Here is a 12,890-nt window from a genome sequence, read left to right on the forward strand (position 1 = left end):
TACATAAAACATGTAAGAGAATCCTGACTCCGTTCACGGACAAAATTGTGAACAAGCTAGAGGCATTTACATGCTGAATCTCTCTTAGAGAGTATGTTAGCCAAATTTTATATTATTGACAACCTTTTCTGACAGTCAATTCCTTAAACACGACTTTTATATTCCTAAGATTATTATGGGGTAGGTAGTGGACTTAATTTTTTTTCTCCAGAGTTCCCGCTACATGGAAAAGAAAAATGAAGTAGCATGTAAAAATAACTTCCTTACAATAAAGAAAGAGGTACACAATTTGATACTCAATTATTTTTAAGGCTTCTGTGAATCATTTCATTTTTATTTGCCGTGGGCTTTAGTCTCATGCACAACTTGGAGTTTTCATGTGTGAGAGTCAGAAAGGAAAAGCAGAAACAAAGTAAGATGATTTAACAGAAAGGATACACATTCGAGAGAGTGCTGAAGACATCAAGGCTCAGCAGGTTGGAAGAGGAAGGAACAGCCCATAATCACTATGTGAACTTGTATTTCCCATGATAGCCATTGAGAAGCTGGTGTTTGTCTTCTGCAGTTTTCCTTTCTAGTGGTCAGACTGTTGCATTTGGAATGTCACTGCGTCCATCCAACAAACATTGCCACGGGTATGAAAAATAGCAGAGAAGACGGCAAGTCATCTAGGCCCTTAAATAGTTTCTATGAAAACATAGCTGTTGAGTGACCCATTCAAAATTAATCATGGTTAAAAAAAAAAACAAAAAAAAACGCAATGGAGCAACTTCCATTTTGACTGCTGAGTGCAGGCATATCCCAAAGCTAAAACTTCCTGTACATGGATGCAGAGCCTTTCATTCTCAACAGACTGCCCCAGACTCTTTTGGGGGCAGGGAGTTGAAACAGGGTTCAAGTGTGTAGCTTTGGAGCCTGGAACTCACTCTGTAGATCAGGCTAGCCTCGAACTCACAGAGATCCACTTGCCTCTGCCTCGCAAGTCCTGGGGTTAAAGGTGTGTGCCATCACTGCCTGGCTTGCCTCCAGTTTTACATTTCCTCTCGGACTTATTCTTTATGGATGGTGCACAGGAACTTCGATCCTTCTTCCTGAACATATCACCGTTGGAGATTTCTGCCTCCTGATTAACAACAGACTTCTCCCTGGATCTCCCATCCAAGTACTAAACAGGTCGGACCCTGCTTAGCTTCTGAGAACAAATGAGCCTGTGCAGAGTCAGGGGTATGACTGTCAAAGGCTCTTTGTGTTTGAAGGTGGAGTCAACTTTCCCTCCTTGCTATCCGTTTAGGTACAGAATGTTACTGCTTAAATGCTGTCTTTGAGATCTTCAAAGTAGCATCAAGTCAATTCATTCCTGTTTCCTGGACTGTCTACCTAACGTCTCCCTGATTCTAAGTCTCCATGTTAAAGATGCTGAGACCACCCTGCCCCTCAATAAGTCTTTAAAATTCACCTTGTGCAGGCCCTTGCATTTCAAATTCCTCCTCCAAGTATGCAAAGTGCTTCAGAATATGGTCTTGATTTACTTGGCCCATCTCCTCAGACATTCGTCACTCACCCAGGGTTTATCATCGCGGAGTACAAGCAAGGTGATCCTCATCCCACTCCTGCTCAAGTTACTCTTACAAACTAGAACACTCGGCTTTCCGAATCCTGCTTCTTCAATGTCAGCTGGGGCGAGCCCCTTTTCCTCCAAGAAGATGTTCCAGATTCTTTCCAGTTAATCCCTGTGCTTTTCTAGAGTTTCACAGTTACCCACGCATTTGCCATGGTGTGCCTTAGCGGAAGTGCTGCAATTCCTGTTGGCGTTTCTAGAAAGCAGACACCATTTTGTTGGATCGTCATAATTCCACCAGAGGGATTTACATCCAAGATGAGCCATGGAGGCAAGAAACACGTTAGCAAATCTTTAGCTTTTTTGATCTGTTAATCATGGGCTGTTTCTTCCTGCCCTAGGGAAGTGTTTAACTCAAGCTTCAGGTTTCAAGGCTGTCTCCATGAAGGAACCCTTCGTCTAGGGCTTATCGCTTTGTGTTCATCCTACCCTACAACTGACTTCTGCATCCAGGCAAGAGGGATGAGTGGCGCCCACTCAGGTTCGTCTCGTCTCCTCTCTGAGGAATGAAAGTTTCAATCTGCCCTAAAGCTGAGGTCTCCTTTGCCTTCGGCATATTTCCAGTTGCAGACTTGGGCTCCGTTTCTTTGGAGCACGACACAGTCCAGGGACCTGCGCTTGGGACCACCATGGTCCTCAAAGGAGGAAAGCACACCACGGGACTGAATCTGATGGAGACAAGAAGATCCTGGCTTAGCTACCACCAAAGAACTAACAGATCAATTAGAGAGAAGAAAAACACCAGATTTGGCCACTTCTCTTAAGTCTTCTCTCCCAGTTTGAAGGTAATCTCAACGTTTGAATCATTGAAATCTTTTTCAGGTGATATAGTACTTTAATATGCCAAAAAGGTTGATTTTGTTTGTTTTTTCTTAAACCAAACTGTTTATCCTTTGCATTTTGAAGACTAAGTGACAGTAGGTGCTCAAGATGGGGAGGTTTTGCAGGGCTGCTGGAAGCATCACTCCACTGACTTCACAATAATTCCCTTGTAAAAGGATTTAATTGCTGACGTTGTGTTATCTTGAGGAAAGCATCCAAATTCCCGCACCTCTAATCACGGTTTGAGATGTGAATAGTAAGAGCGCCACTACAGGTGGCGTGAACAACCTGAGCTGTGGTACTGGAGTGTTAGCTCAGAAGTGAACTGTGATATGGGTTACCCATGAAGTCCTGCAGCCCCATTACCGGAAAAGGCAGAAGTACCTAGATATGATGATGATGGTGATGATGGTAATAATAATAATATGATAAATAACTCACTATTTCACTATCCAGGTATGGCCTGACTGGTGTAGAAGCTACCACTCATTAAGCTTTTCCACAAGCATTTAGTCAGAGAGATTCTGACATGAGCTCTGGACCTTCATGTCTGCTGAGGAGCCCTCATACACATTTGGCCTGGACATCTTATTCCAACAAGATGAATGGGACACACCCTGCTGCCCAGCCATTCTGTCTGCAGGATGTCTGTGTTACAGTAAACATGAGTGAGGTAGGGCGATGCCTTCAAAGACCAGGAAACCAAGCCAACATCCAAACATCCACATGCTCATGCCGAGGGATTTCCAGACCCAGGCAACTCGTTGACTATGAAGAGAAAACGGGAACTAAATCCTCGGCAGATTTCCCTGGTAGCATGTTTTGCAGATTCCAATTGCACTTTAATCTTTTAGATAGATTTAGTGTGTTGAAACAAAGAAACAAATGCTTTGTGGGCTTCCGTTACTATTTGAAAAGGTTGTACAATTCGTATGCACAGAAGGGAGAAGACGGACTTGAATTGCTACTTCTTCTGCTCCTGCATTGTTTCACCATCCCGATAGCTAGATGCTGTGAGGTTTTCAGAGCAAGTACTCATTAATCTTAATGTGTTATTGATGGAAAAGGGCCTGAGTTAAGTGGCACAATCAGAGGGCCCCTCCCACCTGAAGAACACTGGGAATTAAGCAAGGCAATTATTTCCCAGAACACTGTCCACACCTTTCAATTTTCCTTTCTTTAATGACTTCCAAGTGAGTTAATCAGCCTTCCCAAACTCTTAGAGTATTTTATTACAAATCAGGGCAAATAAAAGGGAGTGAGTGAGGTTGGGGTGTAGCTCAGAGACAGATTGCTTGCCTAGTGGGTAAGAAGCTATAAGTTCAGTCCCAAGAACCACGAGAGAGACAGAGACAGACAGACAAACAGACAGGAGAGAGAAGCGAGGGGGCGGGGGAGCTGAGTGTTATCTACATGCAATTAGGGACATTAGAAAGCCTGCTTGCATTGGTGAGACATTCAGCGTACCTTTTCACAGAGTCAACATAAGTCCAGAGAGAAAAGAAAGTCTTTTATTCCAGAGATGACCAACGTCCTTCCAGAAATATATATTTACTCTCTGGGGTCTAATCAGGGTAGAGAAAAGAACCCGACTGGACGACTGGGCTGGTGGGTGGAGTCAGAGTGGGGAGAGTGGGAGAGGAGGTTTCAATAAGGCGCAGAGAAGCTGTGTCTGGGAGTGACAGAGTCAGAGGGCTGAGGGGGAGAGAAAACCCTGCCCTGAAGATGAGACTGTGTCTAGGGTGGGCTGAGGGAGTGAGGCAGGGTGTCTTCCACACGGTTTTACAACCGTACTCTGCCTGGCTGTAAGGCTCTGGAGAGCCGTCCCCCCAAATCTCATTTTCTTCAGCAGTGACTTGTGTAGAGCGCTCAGGTTTCCTGTACTCACAATTTATTGCCTTACTTCTCCCAGTATGCTCCAGCCTCCACCAAGTCTAATTCTTCTTACAGAACTCACTACCATCTCCACACTATATAGGCTGCTTATTTCCCCATTTTTAGCCCTGCGTGCTAGAACGTAAGCTCTGTGGCCACAGGGATATTTTTTTTTTTCTTTGCTAGTGTGGAGTGGCCAGCACAGCCTTCAATGGATGTTGTTGAATGAGAGAATCATCGCTTAACCGTTTCTAGTATGTAAGACGCACAGCAAGTTTTAGTTATGAAATAGCTAAGCTGAATGAACCCTGTCTGCAGGCACTGATTCCAAGGCAGTGATTCTGAGTAGAGCAGAGGAAACAAGTGGAGGCCGAGGCAGCCTGAGATGCCCTAGAGAGTTGGATGAAGAACCTGTGAGGGATGGCGCTTGAAAGTGAGCGTGATTAAAAGGAAGTTGCTGGTACTTGGAGTCTATAGATCAATGCAGAGGGAGGCCTGGAGGTCAGTGATCAATGGCAATAAGGAGGGAAGCCGGTGGAAAGATTAGATAGATGATCGATCAGTGCTGTCTAGAGTCAGGAGGTTTTGACCGGCAGAGCAGAACCCTGAGAATTTAAAGCTGGCTCTCACGTGACACATGGCCACAGGAAAGCGAAGAACATTCTGTGGAGACAGCCTCTGAGAAATGTTGGTCCTTGAAGAGAGCTGGGGTGCAGTTAGGGAAATGAGTCTAACAGAGAGGCTGAAATGTAGGGAAGGGGTGCTGAAGATGCCCGCCAACAGGAGGAAGAGGAGCATGCAGGGTCACAGAGGATACGTGACACTGGTGACTGAGATGGTCCGAGACACAGGGAAACTCATGGCAGCAAGGGTTTTGCTGCTGTTTGATTTCCACCCCAGATGCAAGATGGTTTTGTAGTCTAAGAAGTCATCCAAGGAGAGAGGCAGTACGTTTTTGGAAACATCTTGACATTAAAAGGCACTACGGAATTGAAATATCTATTAGGCACCCCTATTTGTCACGGAAATACCATTCCCTTCCACCTGAGGATGCTTGATGCTGAAGGCAGACGTGTGTGTGTGTGTGTGTGTGTGTGTGTGTGCACTCATGTGCACGTGAATGTCCATGCAGGAGTGTGCCCACGTGTATGGGTGTGCATTCACATGGGCTAGTGGTCAATGCTGGGCATATTCCTCAATTGCTCTGCATCTTATTTTAGAGGTAGGGTCTTTTCTGAACCTGGAGCTCACCATTTGGCAAGACTGGCTGGCCACTGAGTCCTTAGACCCTCCTGTTTCCACCCCTACAGTGCTGGATTACAGTGTGAACTGTAATGCCTAGATTTTGAGGTGACTGTTAGGTCCTCATACTTGTGTGGTAAGTCTTTACCGGCCGAATCCTAGTCTCAGTCCCAGGATTTTCTTCTGGTTGACTTAAAAAGTCACTAGCAAGAAACCCTGTCTCAGAGAAGAGAAACTCTGTCTCAAAAAAACCCAAACCACAAAAAAGTCACTAACATTTGAATCATGTTCCTAATAAGCCCAATGTAAAACACATTAATTTTTTAAATAAAATACTTACAAAAGATATTTTTAGAAGCATTGGGAGTCTTGTAATTTAGGACCCTGATCTAAGGCTTAGTACCCCATTTGTTAGTAAGTGTGAGGTACTTCATGTCATGTCAAACTCAACTTACTTATCAATCTTCACTGGTTACTTCATGGTTACTGGTCAATGACTTAAATGTTGGCTGAGTGACTATCAGATCCTAATCATTATGAAGAACAGAAAATGAACAATGAAGTTATAAACACTACAGAAAACATTATTCAGAAGTCAGTAAATAAATGAAAATCTGCTTAGAACAAGTGAAGATCTGGACACGAGAACCTTCATGCTCTTCACTCTCTGGATGAAGCACTGAAGAAAAGAATAATTAGTAAGAAGAAGTGTGAACAAACATGAGCGTCCTAGACACTCTGTTCAGATGCTATTCAACAGAAGGCATTGAATGACTGTCCATTTGGAGCACAAATGTTGAGGGGAGGCCATAGTCTCCAGGAGTTCTACGATGCAGACATTTCTACATCATTGTATCAGGACAACAGAGGACAGTTTTCGCAGCCTTTGCAGGTTTCCCTAGGTAAAGACCCTCCAGACTGCTCTATACATATGATGCGCTAGTATGTTCATTCGTTTCCTGGCTTGATTAGCTGAGTGCAGACTTTGTTACTGACTGAGATGAACCAGAGTTAGAGCCTCGGCAGGTACAGGTTGGGGCTGTGCTTTAGGACTTCCAACCCATCCCAGGGCAGCAGCTTCTGATGCTCTACGGATGCACCCATCAGTAAGAAGCAGCCTGGATGTATTTTGTCTGGATGGTTTGGGACAGGTTCTCTCCAGCATGGAGCTTGCTATTAGCCCTGACTGGCTTCAAGAGCATCAGCAGACTTGGCATGCTGGGATTACAGGAGAGAAACGGTCCAGAAGTCTCACCTGGACCCTTTCACTTCTGCTGATTGGAAGAGAAAATTTAGGCAGTCAAAAGTTTGTGGGCTTAGCACATTTCTTACTACTAAACTAAGGTCCTCAGGTGATAAAGTCACGTGGGAAAAGGCCTCCTCTCAGGAGAATCACCTAGCATCTGTTTTATGTCACACCAGGAAAAAACTTCAGGACTTCAGAAAGGCTTGAGGTCAGACCATGTTTGCTGCACCTGTGCAAGCATTAAAGGCTTCTGTCTTATAAGGAAAATTCATTGTTGGGTGAATTTTGCCGTTATATTTCATACTGTTTTATTTTTCAGCCATTCTGATTTTTACAATGCACACTCAAGTTCCTGTTGTCTTGAAACACAAAGACAAGTTCAATATTGGTATTTAACTCTAGGGAGAGAAAAATCACATGCATACACACACGCACACAAACATGAGTGTGTGTGTGTGCGTATGTGTGTGTGTGTGTGTCACTTTTATATATAGCTTTTGACCCCGGAATAACTTTCACTATTTAAAACTGTACAGTGTAGGACCTTATATGATTAATATCTATGCATAAAATGACTGATTAGGTAAAGTACTTAATTCTCCTCTCCCACTGGTAGTTTAAGTGTGCCATTTACTCAGATGTGTGGCCTGTGAAGATGAGTTAGAAGTTACACACAGAACAGAAGAGTGTTAACCCTTAAGGGAGAGTATAACAAATGTCAAATATCGAGCCTCAAAACTGGACATTATTTTTATGCATTTCTCTTAACCTTCTGGAATGGCAAGTTCAACAGTAGTTGCCCATTTTACTGCAGTCATTACGGTTGTAGTTCCCGGGAAAGCAGAGCAAACTTTCCCCTCATGCTCCTTGCCTCTTCTCCTGTTTCTTTGACCACCCCCCCCCCCCAACCCCAAGGAGCATTTACACACGCAAGCACACACATTTACAGTTCCCAGGACTGGATTCTCCCTCTGGGACGTCAGGTTTTCTAAATTAGGCTAAATGTAATCCCAATCCCACCTATGCTCAAGTTTGCCACAACACATTTGCAAAAGGATTAGGCAAGAGCCTGGTTGACAGAGTCAAGTTCCTTAGCCAAAGAAGGTTCTGTTTTGTTCTGCTTTTAATTGGCCATCGTTAATTAAGTAACCAATGTTTTCTGCAAATCAGCTTTAGTTTGTTCAACATGAAAAATTGGAGAAGAGATACCAACCAAATTCATGAAACGCTTTTCTTTAGTACTTGATGCTTTCCAAGTAGCCATAGCATTTTTTAATGGAGAAAGCAAAACCAGAAGTTTGAGGAAGGCTGGGAATTTTTTCAATGAGAATAAAAAACAGCGAAGGAAGAGGAGACTAGAAATTAGAATCTGGTATGCTATGCACTACTTACCTTCAAAAGTCAAATAAAACTTTCCTCTGTCAAACCAAACGAGGGAAGGCTGTTCATTCTCTGTTTGGCCAGGAGTTGAAGCGGGATGGGGAAGGTTAAGGAGAGGGAGAGAGAAGGACACGATGTGAGTTACAGAGCAGGTCATTAATCTCACTACGGGGAAGGGCAGAGGAGGCACTGCATGCCGTTAGCGTGCAGGAAACAGGGAAGCCTGGGAGTCTGGAGTCTTTCGTTTTGTCTCTGTTTTAATTGAGCAAACAAGGCAGAATCAAAGCTATGGAGACTGGAGGGATGGACACGCGTGGAGGTAGCTTGAGGCTAGGCACTTGTATGCACGGAGCAGATGTCTTCCTGGCCATGCAGGGGTGTTAGCATAGTTTAACTGCATTAATTTGGGCAAAAAACTGCCATTCAGCAATTGCTGGATCCTTTTTTGTCTTCAAGGTCACCCCCTTGCTTATTGGCACAACCTGGGGTTGAGGTTTATAGGCAACATTTGCTTAGCTTTTCAATGACAACAGCATGGCATTGCATATCGATTTAAAGTTCACAGACGATGTCAGTGATCTCCCATCCCTGTGCTGGCATCACCTTAGGTGTCCAGCCACAACACGCCCTTTACATCTGTACCAAAGAGAAGAAAGATTTCCAATGGTGCTTCAGCAAGTTTTACATTAGAAAGTAGTCAGCAGATTCTGGGCACTTAAATGATTTCTCCCTCTGAACTTGGCACAGCCATGACATCTCACCTGCTCGGAGGAGCCTTTTCTCTAAGAAACTGTCATGCAACCAGCTGCTCTATAAGTATGTCCACTTAAAATCGGTTCAGTGACATGAGTCCCACGATGGACAGGCAATGTCCAGGGTGCATCTGAGACTCATGAGGTGAGGAGCATGTCCGTGAAGCTTCGAGCATTCAGATGGAAAATGGCTTGGATTTGGAACAACTCTACGTATCTAGATAGCGCTCAGCTAGCACCGTACCTGCAGGCATGTCACAGCGCCTTTCAAACGAGGGCAGTTTGTCATAAAAAACATCATCTTCCGACACTACAAACCAAAGAAACGTAAACGAATGGAAAACAAAAGCACAAATACAAATTCCAAATGAAGCCGAGAGAAGCACAGTTTACTGACCGAGGCGAAAATGATTTTCACGGAAAAAGGAAAGAATTTAAGACACTGGGATTCAGGTGAAGATATGGGAAGTGATGAGCTTACTTGAGATGATTCTATGAAGAGAAACTGAACCAAAAAGGAAAAAAAAATGTCAGGGTTTAGCATCTGTCAATGTGGTGGGAGTCAGTTACAGAGAAGGAGTTAGACCCTCCCACCTTCTCAGGGAGCCATGAAAGGCTCAGCTTTTCTTGTGTGAGAATACTTCACTCCACTGCAGTTCCCAAGGGGTCAGACAAATGTCCATCAACACGAACCTCAGTATAGCTATGACAGTTCAATAAGATCACCCGGCATATATATTCCCCCGGGAAGAAAAACGTTAGCTTTTAACCTGTCCACAAAACAGCAGTATAAATCCAGGGTTCCTGCACTCAGGGTGCCATTTTAACTAACGTGTACCTGCCTTTGAAAAAGATCACTGATTTTGAACAGTGTGATCATACTAATATCTTTGACCATGGCTCCAACTGTGGCTAGATGGTGGTCTTTGGAAATTGGCCACAGCTTTATGATCTGAGACACCGATCCTTAACTATTTCTGATCTTTACTCTGTCTCCTCACCAAACAACAAATACAAGGAACTGTTTTTTTTTTTTTTACGCTGTGTGATTAGAAAATAGTGCTCCCGTTTTTAAAGGTGCTAGCACAACCTTCATAGATAGTCAAATAAAATTCCTGCTGGAGAAACCTAGACTCATAGTAAAGAAGTTAAGTACTGAAACTAGGATCCAATAAATGTTTCATAAACAGATGCTTTGAAAGTCATTCTAATAACCGGATGGCTAGGCTTAGGGTATATGACAGGGAAACTTTCCTTTTTCAGTTATTGGCATTCTAAGATTTAAGGAAAAAATGTGTGTGTGTGTGTGTGTGTGTGTGTGTGTCTGTGTATGTATGAGTACGCATATGAGTGTATGTGTGTATGTCTGTGTATGTATGAGTACGCATATGAGTGTGTGTGTGTCTGTCTGTGTATGTATGAGTACGCATATGAGTGTGTATGTGTGTGTGTGTCTGTCTGTGTATGTATGAGTACGCATGTAAGTGTGTGTGTGTGTCTGTCTGTCTGTGTATGTATGAGTACGCATATGAGTGTGTGTGTGTGTGTCTGTCTGTGTATGTATGAGTACGCATATGAGTTTGTATGTGTGTGAGTCTGTGCACTGTGGGGGAGTATGTCTGTGCTGGAAGAAGGCACTGGATTCCCTGGAGTTCATATTATAGTCATGCACCACCTGATGAACTAAGTTTGCTTAGTACTAGCACTTCTAAACAAATTAATCAACTCTTTAATCAATATATTTTCATATGATTGGGTGTTTTGCTTGCCATGTATGTTTGTGCACACATGCTGGTGTCCTCAAAGGCCAGTAGAGGGTGCTGGATTCCGTGGTGCTCTTAACCATTTAATCATCTCTCCAGCCCCAGGTTTTGAATGTTATTTGTCAGTACTTAACTGTACTTACAGCTTCCTCGAGGGTGGAATAATTTAGTAATAATAATTTAGTGTTCCGTTGAATGGGGCATAGTAGATACAGACATTTCACAAATTATAGCATCTTTCGTTTCTATGCAGGCTAACTGGGCATGCATATAATCCGCCCCCCCCCCGAAAGTTAATAGAATTTAGAATTGCTACCCCACATTGGAGGAAATATTGCATGTTGCGCTGCTTTAGAACGAGTCACTTGGACTCAAGTTACGGACCGAAGAAAACATCAGTGTCCATCTGACACTAACTTTGTTACCCAGAGATGGTTGCTTTTCACTTGCTACAGATTCCTGCCACATGAAAGATGCAAATCAGAAAGCACAATTACCAGGGAAGGATTAGAGCTAACAGGGGAGCTGAGAATGCCTGCCTTGCCATCATCCAAACAAGCAAAGAAACAAACAAACAGGACACTTCTCATGGTCACTGAGATACGAAGCAAGTACTAAAGTGAGGACTTGCAAGGAGAGATAAGGCCCCATTATCTCTTCCGCTACTTCCCATCTGATTCTTAGGACTTCAAACACTTTCTGTGCTCCATTAGTAGTGATAGACGTCCCCCCTCCCCTGAACTGCACAGTGCGGGTGCCGTGGGCATTCTCTAGCACAGAAGCCGTCACTGGGTTCCCTCCCTTTGTTCGAGATGTGCATCTTCTCACATTCTCAGCGGTCTAGAATTAGAGGGTAGCACGGGCAGTATGGGAAAAAGAAAAAAAAGTGTACCCTGACGCATGTGGAAGCCTTTTGTCGGTCTTTCTCATATATAAATTCATGGTGTTCTCAAAAATTGAGGAATTCTTACGTTAAAAAAATATATAGCTATCTGAGAACTCTTCATTATTTGAGGGTAAGGATATATAGAAATTTCTATCTTCTCATGCTGTATTGGGCTCTCTAGACTCACAACTCTTGTGAAGTTATTCATACTTAAAGTTCTTTATGGGTGTTTTCTTATATGAATTATTGTGTAGAGAGTTTTGACTTGCTGTTATTTTATTTTTGGAGAAAGGGTCTGTGTAACCCAGGAGCTTGTGATCTGCCCTGCCTCGGCCTCACGAGGTGCACTACTAAATGTGGCACAGATTCACTTTAAAAATTTTTAGTTCATGTCTGACTTTGAGATTGGCTCATCAGTTCCCATGGAATTGCTCCAAGAACAACACAGAGGGCACAGGGAATGGCAGGAAAGTGTTGTGGAGGTGGGAGGGAGTTTGCTGTGAATTTTCAGCCTTCCCCAGTCCACCTGTTTCCAGTGAGTTGTCATTTTAGGCAAGGCAGAGCCTTTGGAGAAAAGCAGGGACAACAACACACAAGGCTGGGCTGGTCATGCAGAAGCAGAGTGACTTCAGAGAGAAATGGTGGTTATGTGACCAGGTGGTGAGGACTTCAGTGGGCAGATGAACCCAAACCAAAACAGCAGAACCTAACGGAGCAGATGGGGGTGCTCCTCTGCAGGAGGCATTATGACTAGCTTCCTATAGGGGTCTATCATCTTTTTTCAAGTCCTCCGTGGTTCATCTTGAATGAACACACAGTAGGAATGATGAGGATCAATGTTTCTGGTTGTAATTGGAGGTTCTGTGTGTGTTTTCTCCTTGAGTCACAGCGAGCTGAAAGAAAATGCTGGATGGCCCATCTGAGGCATGGTGTTGTCATTTTTTGAGCGACAGTTCTGATGTGGGATGCCCTTCTGAATCTTATGAATATGTTTTATTGTCATTGGTTAATAAAGAAGCTGATTTAGCCAATAGCCAGGAAGAATAGAGCCAGGTGGGAAATCCAAACAAATATAGGGGGAAAGAAGGTAGAGTTTGGGAGATGCCAGCAGCTTCCAGGGAAGCAAGATGTGAAGTAACAATCCACGAGCCTCGTGGGAAAATATAGATTAATAAAAATGGGCTAATGTAAATTGTAAGAGCTAGCCATTAATAAGCCTGGCTAATAGGTCAAACAGTTTGTAACTAATATTAAGCTTCAGTGTGGTTAACTTGGGAACTGGCGAGTGGGAGAGAAACCTCCAGTT

At 43.6% G+C, this 12,890-nt stretch overlaps 1 protein-coding gene across 1 annotated transcript in view; it reads right to left on the minus strand.

The window, feature by feature from the left end:
* LOC121445773 (SH3-containing GRB2-like protein 3-interacting protein 1) overlaps positions 1 to 9,245 on the minus strand; it is a gene marked incomplete at both ends in the record, with an annotated part of 30,748 nt that extends 21,503 nt beyond the window's left edge. Inside the window, 2 exons of the mRNA XM_041647914.1 lie at positions 8,196 to 8,255; positions 9,180 to 9,245. Coding sequence (XP_041503848.1) covers positions 8,196 to 8,255; positions 9,180 to 9,245 — 126 coding nt within the window. The remainder of the gene's footprint in view (positions 1 to 8,195; positions 8,256 to 9,179) is intronic.
* Between the last annotated feature and the right edge of the window lie 3,645 nt (positions 9,246 to 12,890).

Source organism: Microtus oregoni, unplaced genomic scaffold (genome assembly GCF_018167655.1).
Source record: "Microtus oregoni isolate MIOR12 unplaced genomic scaffold, Mior012 000587F_ref0000013, whole genome shotgun sequence".
Lineage (NCBI taxonomy): Eukaryota > Metazoa > Chordata > Mammalia > Rodentia > Cricetidae > Microtus > Microtus oregoni.